The sequence below is a fragment of the Lissotriton vulgaris genome, chromosome 3_1, assembly GCF_964263255.1.
Source record: "Lissotriton vulgaris chromosome 3_1, aLisVul1.2, whole genome shotgun sequence".
Taxonomy (NCBI): domain Eukaryota; kingdom Metazoa; phylum Chordata; class Amphibia; order Caudata; family Salamandridae; genus Lissotriton; species Lissotriton vulgaris.
This window is the reverse complement of record NC_141689.1, coordinates 1,241,487,146-1,241,502,552: the sequence shown is the minus strand read 5'-3', so window position 1 is coordinate 1,241,502,552 and position 15,407 is coordinate 1,241,487,146. Positions and strand designations below refer to the sequence as shown.

General features: G+C 45.4%; 1 protein-coding gene across 2 annotated transcripts in view; it reads left to right on the top strand.

The window, feature by feature from the left end:
* Window positions 1–15,407, top strand: part of LOC147727725 (uncharacterized) — a 252,273-nt gene that overhangs the window by 110,007 nt on the left and 126,859 nt on the right. For both annotated transcript variants that reach the window (XM_086961721.1, XM_086961722.1), the window contains exon 3: window positions 6,487–6,597. In XM_086961721.1, coding sequence (XP_086817847.1) covers window positions 6,487–6,597 — 111 coding nt within the window. The remainder of the gene's footprint in view (window positions 1–6,486; window positions 6,598–15,407) is intronic.

Genomic DNA, 15,407 nt, shown 5'->3' with positions numbered 1-15,407 from the left:
CCCTGGCAACTGCACGGGGGAATGTGGCCCTGGCCTCCTCCGGGGACTGAGGCAGCACTTGCGTCACCATATCCCACAGGGTGTAACAGCCCAACAGACATGCAGTTTTTACCGACCCCAGTCCCAAGCTGGTGGAAGAAAACCTTTTCTTCCCAAGGTGGTCCAGATTTTTGGATTCCCTATCCGGTTGTGCAGTAGGGAAGGCACCCTTAGAAGTGGAGGCTAGAACCACCAAGCTCTCAGGGGTTGGGTGTTGGGAGAGGAAAGTGAGGTCGCTCGGGCCGGGCAATCATCCTGTCCACAGGAGCCCCTGTATTGGGCCTGGACCACGTGCCCAAAATAATGTCCGTGAGGGCTTCATTAAATGGCAGCTGGGGTTCTGAAGGGCCCGCTGCTAGTTGAAGGTCCTCTGTCAGGAGGTTAGTCCTGACTGCCACCAGAGATCACTCGAGGTGGAGAGCCTCAGCTGCCCTACACAACACCACTGCTTATGACGCTCCCTCCCCTGTAGCCACGGTAGGAGGAGACAACATGCCACGGTCTGGTGAGGTATCCAGACCACTGGCTTCCCCCAGTTCCTCGCGCCAGTCCTGCTCGTACACCAACTGGTCGGTTAAAGGGTCCCCAGACCCCTCCCAGTCCTCTGGCTGCCAATCTGGTCTCAAAGAGCCTGGGTAGATCCAGGGCACAAAAGTACCTGCGAGCAACGGATCTGGCATCAGTTGACCCCGGTCCGGCTCCGTGTCTACCTCGAGGTGGAGGCCGGGATCAACGTTGGCTGGGGACACAGCCGACGCTGGTAGCGGACGTAGTGCTGGTGGAATCGGCGCCGGGGGAGGCGTAACTAGGTCGACCAGCACCGATTAATTCTAAGGGGACCCTGTGGCTGAGGCCGAAGGCCCAGGGCCCCCAGCCAAGTCCACGGGGCCCAAAGGCGCACCGGCGGAGTCGGGCTTCCCAAAGATGGCGTGCATCGCTTGTAGAACTGACAAAGCTGGGAAGGGGTGGCTCCCGGGAAGGGAAGGAACCCCGGAGCCGACCCTATGGGCTCCGCACGCAGAGCCGCCGGGAGGGGCACCACCCACATCCCTCGGCACGTCACCCGACGGACGGGGCAAAGTCAAAGATCGACGATGCTTCTTTGACTTCTTTTTGTGCTTCGACCTACCTGACCCAGAGTGCGAAGACTTTGAGGAAGAATGGTGTTGGCTCCGCGACCGGTCCCTCGACATCCTCCGCAACCGGGACCTCGGATGGCACGGAGACGACTGCGGGCCTCGAGTAGCTTTCTGGACCGCTCCCCCAAAGACTTCGGGCCATGGTCCCGCAGTCGGAGCACGACTTGGGGTCGTGGTCGCACTCCAGACAGTAGAGGCACACACGGTTCGGATCCGGTGACAGGAACCGCAAGCCTTAAAGCCGGGCATCCCTCGTGCACCAGGAGTCGTATGGACTCAAAAAACAACAAAGTCGAATAAAAGTCTAGAAAAAAGCTCAGTCAAAAAATGACTGGGGGTACCCCTCATTCCGGATCCGAGCATGCTGGCGCGGAAAAAGAAAGAACTAACATCAGCGCGCGAGGGCGCCGTCTATGTAGCTACCGCAACGTTATCCCGGCGACCTTGACACCAACGACAAACGCAGAGTCGACCGACACCACCTTCCGATGTGCAGGGGTACGGCTGACGAAAAACTTTCCGGGTCCAGTCTGACGCCTGGGAATAATTCTAAGGTAAGGAATCTATAACTAACTGTTTCTTTCAGATATGCCGATTAACGAATCTGAAGCCAGCATTTACGAAGGATAGTGAAACAAACCAATGACAAATATGGGTGGAGAGTGGGCGGGACTTCAAGTCCATATTGAAGTACAGCATGCACCGCAGAGCAGCGCATGCGCTGCCCAGGCTCGACCTAAGATATGTTATCTATATACATAATGGATTTGAGGTGATAGCTTTGAAGAGGTCTGGTTCGGAAGTGAAACGGTTGTAAAAGAAGCATCTAGAGAACCCGGAAGGCAAATGAGGTAATTCTGTTATAAAAAAATATTTGGTGACCTTGTGCCTCAAAATGTATTTACAAAGTGAACAAACCAGGTAAAAGTTTGTTGTAAACCTGAGCAGAAATAATCAGTAGTTAAAGGGGGTTAGGAAACTTGATAGGTCTATCGGCTGATTTGACAAGTAGATGGAAATTATTTTTTTAGGCAGTCTTCTCCTGACTACACCTAAAAGAGGCAACCGTGTGTTCCTGAGTATGTAATCTAGACATAGGACCTGACTTAGATTTTGCTAGACGGGCTACTCTGTCACAGTGGTGACAGATATCCCATCCGCCGAAATAATAAATCCCATAGGATTTCTATTTCGGCGGATGGGAAATCCGTCACAGTTGTGACGGAGTCACACGTCTGCCAAAATCAAAATCAGGCCCTTAGAAAAATGTGTGATTCCCTTGGAGATCGCTATTGGCCTATGCTTTCTTGGCAAAACACAATACCAAAGAACAAACTAGACGTTTACTTATATTCATACAAATGTATTCCTACAGTTTTGATATAAAAGTGGTAAGATAATAACAAGGAAAGTAGGTGCTACAAACTATGCTACAGTGCACATGAATAAGGCTAAAGGTGGTTATTAGTGCCCTTGTGATATAAATCCAACAAATAATATACATATACGCTGTTTACTGTTTGAGGGAATTATTTAGGTACAACAAAACACCATTAATGAAAGTTCTGTTTGTTTATTCCATAATTAATTACAGTCAAAGGGTAGATTGTCAACATTTCGACCTCTATAAAAAGTGCACCAGGGTCATCATCAGAACTAGTATATTGTAGCAACCCCTACACCCACATGGTTGTGATATTCAGAACGGGGTTTCTCAATGTTGCTGGTTTACCAAGAGGGATGTTCCAATGCAACTAGATTACCAATTATTCAAAGGTGACATAAGTATTGAACATGGATCAGCTTTCTTTCATCTTTTTATGCTTCCAATCCGTACATTATGCACACAGGACATCACTCAGAGTCAGGCCTCGAATATTGCGTCGAAGTCTTTGGTAGAAACTTTGTTTGTCAAACGGAATAGAAGCGTAAAGTGATGAAAGTGATTGTTCCAGTGCTTAATTTGTGGGAAGGAAATGTATATCTGCCATTGGTGTAAGTCACTGCAAACCAGGCCCGGTTCCAGGAATTTTTATTTGGGTGGGCCAAGGGTGCTTTTGGGTGGGCCACTACCGGCCCAATTTGTCGCTTCTGGAGGTAGTCTACAAGCCATAGATTACATCATATCTACTTGCAAACAGTCACCAAGATACAAGGATTGCTTCTGTGTGTGTACAGAGCATGTGGAGAGTTATTTATTGGGGCCCCGCCACTAACCTCTTTCTCTGTAGATACCTTTACTACCATCCTCCAACAGTGCACTGCATCTCTCTGTAGCCCCTCCCCCTCATGACCTCCTCCTCAGACTCCCTCACTACCACCCTCCACCAGTGCCCCTCATCTCTCCGTATCTCCCACCAACCCCAATGGCCTCTTCCTCAGATTCCCTCACTGCTACCCTCCAACAGTGCTCTTCATCTCTCCAAAGCCACTCCCCCTCATGACTTCGTCCTCGAATCCCCTCAGTACCACCCTCCAACTGCACCCTCCTCTCTCCATAGGCCGTCCTCCTTATGACCTCCTCCTTAGATTCCCTCATTGCCACCCTCCACCAGTGCCCCATATCGCTCCATAGCCTCTCCCCCTTGTAACCTCCTCCTCAGACTCCCTCACTACCACCCTCCAACAGTTCACTTCATCTCTCTGTAGCCCCCCCATGACATACTCCTTGGATTCCCTCACTGCCACCCTCCACCAGTGCCCCTCATTGCTCCAATGCCTCTCCCCCCATGACCTCCTCCTCGGATTTCCTAATTGCCACCCTCCACCAGTGCCCCCCATCGCTCCATAGCCTCTCCCCTTTTTGACCTCCTCCTCGGAACACCCTCAACCAGTGCCCCTCATCGCTCCATAGCCTCTCCTCCTCAGACTCCCTCACTACCACCCTCCAACAGTGCACTTCATCTCTCCGTAGCCTCCCATGACATACTCCTTGGATTCCCTCACTGCCACCCTCCACCAGTGCCCCTCATAACTCCATAGCCTCTCCCCCTCATCACCTCCTACTCAGACTTCCTCACTACCACACTCCAACAGTACACTTCATCTTTCCGTAGCCCCCCATGATCTCCTCCTCTGATTCCCTAATTGTCACCCTCCAACAGTGTCCTTCATCTCTCTGTAGCCCCTATTCGATTTCATTTGTTGTATAGCGCTACTCATAGCTTAGGGTGTCACAGTACTTACATCATGCAGAGACCATGAATCACACAAGTATGTAAATCGGTCTATAGGGAATGTCACATAAGCCAATGAGGATTACAAGGTGTAGGTATCACGTCATCCATACTTGTGGGCAGCATGTTTTAAGAGGGTTTGGTCTGGAGAAGCACAAACACAGGACTTAAAGTATACCCCAGTGGTTGCAGAGTTGGCTTTACTGATTAAAATGGATATCTGCAAAAACAAACTCTGTATACCAACATTAGAGTAATAAAAGACAGGGTAAATTCTATCTATATTGCCACACCAAAAAAAATAAGTTCTAATTAGACCATTCAGGTTTGTATGCAGCTCTTTGATGTTAGTTCATAGGTCACTGTCCTATTTTAGGATTATAACTTCTGTACTGCAAGTAACCCACTGAGCTATCCACATAAATACAGTTTATCTGCATTTAAAGATTAGGAACAGACAAAATATTGCTCTCCAGCAGGATCATTAACCACCAGAGTTATCTGGACATTTTAGTAGTTGTGTCTTGCATCCATCATACGATACAACGATATAAAATATACACAGCATACACGAAGTATGCGTCATGCTGGGCCCTCATAGTTTAAAAAAAATAATAATATACACACATCCTCGAAGCATACATCTAGCTGGGCCTTTGCAGATTAAAAAAATCGGAACAATAGCCACACATTCTCTTAACTGCTCCGTTCAAACACTGTGGCACAGCCCGATCTCATAAACCGCTGAAGGGGTCAGGAAAGGTGAATCTGGATCAACAAACTCATTTTCTCCAGGGCTGAAATATCCATGCCGTAGGACAGTGCCCACACATTACCCGGTGCCAAAGAGGATTTCTCCCCTTCGCCATGCCCCTGCACCTGCACAAGTGGGCGGGGACACAACCCACCTTCCTAAAAGGAGATGCGTGATTGGGGGTGCCTGTGAGAAAAAGCCCAGGCCCAATCACGCAACTCCTAGAAAAGTAACATTCAGATGAACGTTGTGGCCATTGCTGGTGATGCCCCCCTGACGTCAGGGCCACTGTTCAAGTTTGGCTGGGCCTGGCTCATGTTTGGGTGGGCCTGGCTCACCTGGCTCACCAGCCCACCCGATAGAACCGGGCCTTCAGCAACACTCTTCCCTTTGAGTTACATAGATCCCATATCAGTCCTCCTCCTATCTACAACGCTGTTTATCACCCAACTAAATGTGAGCAGCCCTATAGAAATACCAGTAAAATCACACATTTAATTTTGCCATTCGTTTATAGTAAGCTGGAGTGCACATTTATGTGGCGATTGATTGTTCCGAGCTATTTTTCTTTTGCATTCTGGTGTTTGGAGTCCAGCATTTTAGATGCAAAATGTTCAACAAGTACCAGAATTTAATAAGAAGCTTCACTGGAAAGACTAATTGCCTGACATGGCCACTTTGGGAGCTCCCGTTTGTTTAGGCATAGATTCTGAATCTAAATCTTGCCAATGAGAGAGCAGCCAGCTGGTCCTACATTGCTGATGGTTCAGCTGAGTGCGCGCTCAGAGTACAGCACTGGCCCACACTGACTCCGCCCAGTCAACGATGAGCCTATCAGGCTTAGAGGGTGGCAGGCTCTGGAAGCGGCCTCGTGCTCGACTGTGGCCCCTTCCTCATTGCCATTGGGTCTCTGCCATTCGACCCCAAAAAATGTGCGTCTGTCACAATTAGTAAGGCTTCGCGGCAGGAGTGGCTCTTTAACACAAACGCAATATCCCGGCAATTACACGAGTGTAATTATGATGAAAGCATTTAAGTTAGGGTTCTGGCTGTAGGCAAACACCTGCCAAGATTAATTACTGGTCTGGATAAATCTAAATATTACCTGCTAACATTTCCGATATGTATCGATACAACCGGTCAGAAGAAGTCGTGCGTTGGAAATGACCCAGGCTGCAGTTTATACAGAAATAACCAGTTTTGCCGTACTATGTGTCTGAGGTGAAACAGGAACTAATGAGTTGTGAACTTACAAAACCACTTTTTTCCCTAAATTTTTCGTATACAGGTTTTGCGTGTTACACCAATACAAATCAATAAGCGTGCAAAAATAGAAGCCACTCATTAATCCGTGTTTTCTATTTCCTTTTCTAAATAGGCCCTCTTATTGCTACATCCGTCTTTTCATTAAGAGCTAAAGAAAAGGAGGATATTTATTCTGTGAACAGCCAGCATTCTGGGAGACGGCAGAGTGACAGTAATTCCCCAGGTGAGTTACAAGTGATTACAATTTCATCATGGTGCTTACGACTTATCACTTACTCCTGACATAAACTGTGACTTCAGGTCTTTGTGGCTAATTCCAGCAAGCCCAGCTCAGAATTCCATCCTTCTAATAGCAGGGCACTACATTTAATCCTGGGGAGTCATGATCATTTTGATTTTAGTTCACTTAAAAATTGGACAAGTTTGATATGAAGCTCTTATTATCATTTATAAGTGCTTGCTACCTGTCCCACCCGCCCACTCATGATGAACCATTGACTGATATGTTTGAACTGACACAGTACTTGTATGCATTAATTAGGAAAAATTGAGTTATTGGTGTGATGCTGTCCTTGACTTTCCTTATGTCAATGGTTCACAATGATCCCAGTCCAAAAGAATCACTATGGGGCTTGAATGTAAATTAGGTGTCATGGAGTAAATCCAACGTCTCTGGTTGACCATATTCCTAATCTTGAGATAGGGAAAGTAGCAGGGGTTGACCTAAATGTTATTCCCTTGGCATTCTTTTAAAAACCCTTTATACCAATGCAGAACAGTACCTATGGCCAGGGTCGCTGGAATCATGCAATTTCCAGTGTGTGTTTTTTGCAAAATTATACATTTGCCACCTAATCCACAACACGAAGCATAATTTGCAGAGTTCACCCAAAAAATGTTTTTAGCTTAATCATATGAAAATGTACTTAAACCAGCATGGGCATATCCAATAGGTCTTTCCTTTAGGATTTTATAAGTGTTTAGCCAGAGTTATTGGCTTTGCCAATATCATTAAGCTATGTTGTAAAGCTACTGCTGTGCAGCATGTTGAAAAGTTCTAATAAAGTGTCATAAGACTTTTGTTACCTTATATATAACCAAGAAGACATTATGTACAATTGAACGACCCTCTTAAAAATAGAATGAACATGAAAACATTTCTTCTAGTTTTTGTTGTCCTTGCAATGCTGGCAACTTATTCCTGCCTGTTGTAATGCTTATTTGTTATAGCTTTTTTTTGTTATGGGGGAGGGGGAAATAAACAACGGGAAGGTGAAGGTTGGGAAATAGTACCTGAATTACAACACATGCAGCGTACGGGCAATAAGAGAGTCAGCTGATGCCAGATTCGAGGGCAGACTGATGTGGTGCTGAGGTGGTGGTGTGTTGGTGCGGAGGTGATACTCAGGTGATGCTGAATGATACTCAGGAGGTGCTGAGTGATGCTCAGGGATGCTGAGGTGATGCTCAGGTAATGCAGAGTGATGCTGAGGTGGTGCTGTGCTGAGGTGATGCTGCTCTGATGCTGAAGTGCTACTTTGTTGCCAAATGTATTTTGAAATGTCCGGACGACTTTATGGTGTGCTTAATGCAGTCGGTTTGGCAGTCTCCAGTCCTGCCAATCTCCAGCTCACTGTGTCTGCAGATAAGGGATTTGGGACCCTGGGGATAAAGTGATTTGTCCAGAATCACACACTTTGGACAAGTATGAAAGTTTGAATTAGAACTGGTTCAAAAATGGGTGGCTAAAGCATTTACTCCATGCCTGTGGTGAGCTGAACTCCTCTGGTTGAAGGAATCCGTGTGTGTGGTAGTGGGGAGAGGGGACACCCCTGTCGCATGCCCCTCTCTATCCGAAATGGGGCTGAGATGCACTTGCCCAGTCGTACACTCGATGTAAGTTTTGTGTATAATAGTCGTGTGTACGCTAGTATGGTCGGGCCCACTTTAATCCTTTGGAAGACTGCGAACATGTACGGCCATAGTAAGGTGTCGTAAGCCTTTTCTAAGTCAAGGATCAGACATGCTGCTCTTGGGAACTGGGAGCTCGCTCCGTCTTGCATATGAAATATTCTGCGTAGGTTCTGGGACATGTTTCGTTCCGGCTCGAGCCCACACTGATCCGGGTGGATAAGTGGCGGAAGGATTTGGGAGAACCGGTCTTCCAGTATTTTCCCCAGTATTTTACAGTCTGCATTTAGCAGTGTTATGGGTCTGCACTAGGCCGGGAGCTTCGGGTCCCGATTCGGTTTTTGTAAAATCACCAAGATGGATTCTCTAAGGGATCCCGGCAATTCGCCCCGTTCCAGTGCGTCCGCGTACATGCCTACCATCCGGGGTATCAGTTGGCTCGAGAATGTGCCAGAGTATTCTAGTGGGACGCCATCCATTCCCGGGGCTATTACACGCTAGGGCGCGGATTGCCTGGGAAATACTTGCGGCCACAGCCGTTTTGTTCATGGTTTCCCTGTCAGCTGCCGGGATGCACGGTATGCCTAGTGGGCTCAGGAATTGTTCTATCACCTGCTTGCTACATGGCGAAGTGTTCCGGTAGACCCCCGGGTAAAAGCATGAAAAAGTAGTATATAAACTCAACTAAGCGAGTGCCCAACCTGGCACTAGCCACCAGATGAGCTTGAAGAAATAAAAGCCCAATTTCCATACTGTTGGGCATCACATGTAATCAAATATTTGGAGATGCACATTTCACCATAACCAGCTAATCTCTAAAAAGCGAATTGCCCTGTGCTGCTTACATCCTTGTGAGACAATTTCTGTAGGTGGACACCACTTCATCATGGATAGATATGATTAATTCAAATTTACTACCACAAATCCTCTAGTGGGTCCCTACCCATCTTGGTCCATAAAGAGTTTGTTACTTAAGTCCTCAACCCTGCAATATATATTCTAGGGATTATGGCCAGGATTGCGGATAGAACTTTGTGTAAATCTTAAAATAGAGGGTGGCCTGGCACTTCCGGACTTTAGATCACACTACAAAGCTATACAATTGAAAGTCTTGATGGGATGGTCTTTTAGACTGATAACATCTGAACATATATGGACCGCACTACCACTGTAAGTAATTCTTTATTGTATGATTACCTAAAATTATTTACAAATACAATACATGTTACATCATAAATAAGTACATTTGGTTGGTTAAAAGGTCTAAAAAATTATAAGAACATCTAAAAAAGAAATGCAGCCGAAAAAAGGAGCGAGACTGAAAGGCATGGGAGCGTAGACCTGCAATACGATGTCATGAAGGCTTAAGTGTAATTATTTTGTGCCCAGGCGGACCGATGGAATGGAACATATGTGAGCTGTGAGAGAACAATGAAAGGACGTAAAAAGAAGACGGAGCGAAGTCACCAAATAGGACTGAGAGGCATGAGTGCGTGAGCATGCGGAAGAGTGTCATAGAAGCATGGATGTGATTTTTATATAATAGGCATGTGGGATAAGTTGAGGCACAGTGCACCTCCCAAAGTGATCTATACAGTGTTAAATGATGAATAAAAGTGCGAAGTACACAGTTGTGATGCCAAGGTTGCTGCCACAGTTGGTGATCTGTGGCTCGTGTATTATTTTGCTGTCATCAGTTCTTGCGTTGATCCCAGAGTCATTCCAGCTACCGCATAGAACTTCCCAACTTGTGCTTGCTCCATCGGCACTGTAGTGGTGTAGATGAACTTTAGAGCCTCCTTGCATGATCTTACGCCATTTTGAATGAACATAGTTCTTAAATATAGGTGCCCCTGGCTTAACGGAACTGGACAGCAGCAGATAACGTGCTCAGCAGATTCTATATGATATTGGCACAGTCGACATCCACTACTTCTTGATGGTGCATTTTTCCAGGGAGCCCTGTAATCCTGTATTGGTAATGTTAGGAGCCTAGTCCTCAATACAATCTGTAGGGCTTGCCTTCCCAATCCTGCTTTCAGATATGGTTGACATGAGATAGCACTACCACTGGCAGGACAGTTTGGAACCTGGTATGGAAACCTAAAACAGACCACCCACTAAATGCTGACCCGAGCACACCGACCGGAACCACTTTATAAGTGTGAGACACACCTATGACAGCCAATCAGATTACCACATTTTCTTCAGAGAAATTTGAAGGGCACTAGATGAATAGGAACTACACTTAATAGTTTATTGGTATATAGGATATCTAAGAATCCAGACATCCTAAAGTCCTATCGGCAATGAATAGTAGTAAGAGAATTCACAAAAGGCCAATGAGGCTATATCTATGTAACTGGCAGGGAGAAGCACTAAAAAGAGATATTCAACTGCCAATGTTAAGATTTTCGATTGTCACTGCCACCCCTTAAAAAGTAATAAAATGCACCCACAAATTAGAGCATTATTCTGAAGGGTCTGTGACCTGGAAGGAGAGTCCTGTAACATATATTGTGTGACTGTCCTTATGTCAAACTCTATTGAGAAGACGTCTTTGTAGCCATGAAAACACTACTTGGGTACCCGCCACTATGCAAGTTCGATTTTGTAATACTAGGCTTGCGGACTAACTAGCTAGAGCACCAAACTAAGGTGGACAGAATGATTGCTTGTAGGTGGTGAAAGCCTTGTTAGCTTCCTTTTGGAAAAAGAAAGATGTCCTTCCTATTACAAGCTGCTATATTACATTATGCACTGCATGGCAATCAAAATGTTATGGCGACCTACATGACCATGACAAACATTTTGAAGGAGTTTGGGCACGACTGATAACTTACCTATCAGAAAAAACTACCACCCTTATCTTATCTCCCAAGATCACTTGCTGTGAATCTCTTATGTATTAAAACTGAGGAGTATCGGACACCTTTCTAAGAAACTAAATAGCGTATTGTATTTGTGTTTATTACAGAAATGGGCTCGTCCCTGCCTGGATGCAAATTTGAAAGCGTTATAGACATTGAATATACTGTAGGCTGAAATACAGTTAATTTTAGAAGGGAAGTTGGGAATCGGTTAGGTAGAATGAAAAGAAAGTGAGCATCTGCAATGCTTAACAGTTATGAAAATCAATAAAAATAATATGGTTAAAAAAATGTTTTGGGGAAAGACTTCAGGGATGAGTGGGCAGTGATCCTCTGGAGCCCTGCCTACTCCCCAGGAGGCTACTCGTCACAATTCCCGTAGGTAAAGCTCTTCTAGGTCAAAATGAATAGCCTCCTCTTTGAAACCAGTCCCCACCCCTACTCTGTGTCAGTAACTGATTAATAATTTGCAACCGCAATTGAGCTCACAGACCATTAAAACATTACTTTTGCGACTCCCAAATAATATTGGGTGGCCCTTTCACACACCCTGCCTTTTGGAATTCATAAAGGGTGGCAAAAGCAGTTTTTGAAGTAAGAAAGAACGGTTCCGACTGTTGAAATGGGTTTAGTACATTGTTCAAAGATATTTAATGGTTGCAAACACTGTGAGTTTGTGACTCGCAGCTTTACAACTGCAAAATAACTTTTGTACACCTGTAGTTTAGTTTCATTTACATTGTTTCCATGGAGAATTTAGTACATTTTAAATCCGCTAAAAAATATGAGTTCAGCTGATAAAACCGCCATAACACTGATTGCAATGAGAATTTTCTTCACCTACCCCCAAATCAACTGCATCAAGTTGCCATATCAACAATCTGGGAGAGGCCAGATCAAAGAACATGGCAATCCAAGTAATAGACCTTTGGATCTGCTGTGTAGCAAGGCACACTGTTCAAGCCTGTTTCCTCCCAGGCCATCAGAAGTAGACCCCTACACCCCCCATTTCAACCGGCGCAGTTAGATCTTTTGGTGATCTGGTGTCAAGACCCAAAAACCCTGGCAGTCGTTTCTCTTAGGCTGCACCCTTTTCCAAAGTTGCCTTTCCTCTGTTCAGTACTCCTGCCATTCCATCACGCAATAACAACAATCCATTCACCGTTATTGTCTTAGCAGACCCCCCCCCCAAACGCCTAAGGAAAGAAAAAATTATAACAAGGAAAAACTGTTACCTGTCCTATCGTGACATAGAACGAAAAACGTTTTTTTAAGGGTGAGTTGGTGGGCCACAGAAACAAAGTGCTAACTAGCCTCCAAGAGTGCCCTCCCGCTAAAAGCGCACCTATTTATGACTTACCCGTATACCCCGCCCCCAAACCTACCTGTCCTCTCGCGCTGCGTGGATTGTTCCACCGCGTGAAAAATCCCAGGGGGACACTGGCTCACGCCCTGTTCCTCCTGGGTCCCCATCGCTTAATAACAATAATCCACTCACCGTTATTGTCTTAGCAGAAAAGGTCACCTTATTAAGACAGGTAAAACAATATTTTCCTTATGCAAAACTATAAACATTCCTTGTCATATTAAAAAACCCATTTTGCATTATACTTCAGCCAAACCCATAACATCTTATCATAATAAACCCAAATAGTTCCAACAAAACTTGCATAAAACCCCATGTAATGCAAACAATGCCATCATTACTTTCCCTTCCTTTGCTTCTTGACCCCCCCACCCCAGAGGTATGGATAAGCCCGCTTGAGACTATCCAGCCCCCCCCCCCCCTGACCCCCCCCCCCCCCCCCCCATCAACACCACCCAGGAAAACCAGAGTTTTTCTGGCCCCAACAAAAACTTCTTGGGGAAAGAGAGACTTATCAAACACTTTTATTGCACCATAGATCCTCGTTCCAAAAATTTGCCAGTTAATCCCTCACCTCCAATAAGTAATATGCTTGACCCAGCTGTGACAAATGAACACCATCCTCTCTGAAAAGATGATCTTAAGCACCTGCGATATTGCCATATGATAAAACTTTAATCCCCATAGGCTGGCAAAAAACTTTCATCGCCTGGTTTAGCTTTCTTCTGGCCTTTTCAATTGCAGCGTGATTACGTGCCCCCCTCCACTGTTGTTGGTAAATAAACCATGTCCACACCAAACATGTGCCTGACCAATTGTTTTTTAAAACTGCAAGGTCCAACTTCATCTGCTTAATAAGGGATAGACCTAACAAAGGCACTAGGTCATTTTCACCTAAATGTATAATCGACATGTCAGGAAAGCCTCGTGCAAAAGAATGCTCCTTTAACGTGGGAAACAAACCCGCCCACCGCATGCCACCTTTTTTCCTTTCCATAAATCTTCGTGCCCTTTGCTTGGTAGTCCAAGTGCTCTGCCATATATCTGCTGTTCAGCAAAGACGGTGGCCCATTTAATTAAAGATTGTCCCACTATCCAGGTGTGCATCTTTGTTGACATTGAACCTTTCAAGCCACCTAGACGGATAAACAAAATTAGCAAAAAGCAATGAACAAAGCAACAAAGTTAATTTTCTGACATATCAAGTACAACCGGCAGATTTCACCTCCCAATCCTTTTGATATCCTCCCTATCCCAACCCAACTTGGCCGCCCCAAAAACCGAAAGTGTCTGTGCCAAGTTTTACCAAAGCCTTCCTTAGCACAGCCAACAGATGGGGACTAGAAATCTTGGACCCATTCATTTATTTATTGATTTTTTTTAACCATTCTTTATTGAAGAATTTTTTTTTAACATTTTGTTCTGACCACCCCACCCTCCCCACCCACCCCCATACAGGAAATTTTAAATAATAATAATATAAACATACATTGGATATACTAAACGTAATGAAGTACTATTACAAGAAAACAATAATGATATTTCCATCAGAGTAATTAAAGACATTACTGATCTGGACATTCTATCCAATGCGTAAGTGGGTACCAAATTTATAGTCCCTTCTTTTTCTTGTTCATACCCTTCCTACTGTATATGGCTATTTCCAGGCTATGGGTTGCTAGCAATCGTGCCCGCCATTGCTGAAATGTTGGTGGGTCTGGGTCTAGCCAGACCGATGCCAGACAGATTCTGAGCACTGCCATTGAGACAAACAGAAGTCCCTTTATTTTGTCTGATCGAGTATCCCTGTCTACCCCCAATATTATTTCTGCTGTTGAGATCCCTATTTGTGTCTCAAATATTTCTGATAGAAAAGTAGAGATATCTCGTCTGATGGTGCTATGTGTCCGACATGTTGCGAACATATGTATTAGATCTACTTCGGGCATCGCACATCTGGGGCATAGAGTCCCTTTACCAGTACTCCATTTGGCTATCCTACAGGGGGTGTAATACAATTGAAAAAAAGTTTTGTAAAATTGGGCTTGCAATTTAGAGGACATTAATAGCGACTGAGAGAATTGAAATGCTTTCTGAATTGTGATAACAGAGGTTCCCAGTTTGTTCTGCCAATTATGGGTATGTTTATCCAGGTCATCGTGATAGCTAGTGATTAAATTGTTATAAATTTCCCCAATTTTGACTCTGCTACTATGAACCACTGTTTCGATTAACTGAATTTTCTGGAATACTACACTGCCACCCCCTTTTTTTTAGGTCGAGGGACCGTAGGGCTTGGCCGTAGGCCAAGACCGGAAGTCCGGAGAAATATTGTTGTTTAGTGTGGCAGCTTAAACCCGCCTCTGTCCTCGTCTCTCATTCATTGGCTGGCTTCCTAAACGGAGGCCAGCCATTGGAGGAGAGAGCCATCCCTCCAAAGAAGCTCCGTCTTTTTTGGATTTGGGGGCGTAAGTTTTGCTGTTCTTTAGACAGTGACGTTGTCTGTCACTCAAAACAGCAAAACACGCCCCGAATCCGAAAATGGTCGGAAGCTTGTGGCCGCCATTTTGCTGTTCGTTAAAGATGAGGTAGGCCGCCTGCTCCCGCTGTCCTCGTTCCCGCCCCTCCCGCTGTTCGCTGCTCCCGCTGTCCTCGTTCCCGCCCCCTCCCGCTGTTCGCTGTTCCCGCTGTCCTCGTTCCCGCCCCCTCCCGCTGTTCGTGGCTCCCGCTGTCCTCGTTCCCCACATCTTCTTGTGCTTTACTTTCATTCACTCATCATAATCATTTTACTATGTTCATATCTCATAATGTTACCCGTGGAAACTTTTAATGTATCTAGTTTTCGTTTTTTTCGAGGTGCTGTATTATACAGAGCCTAAAAAAACG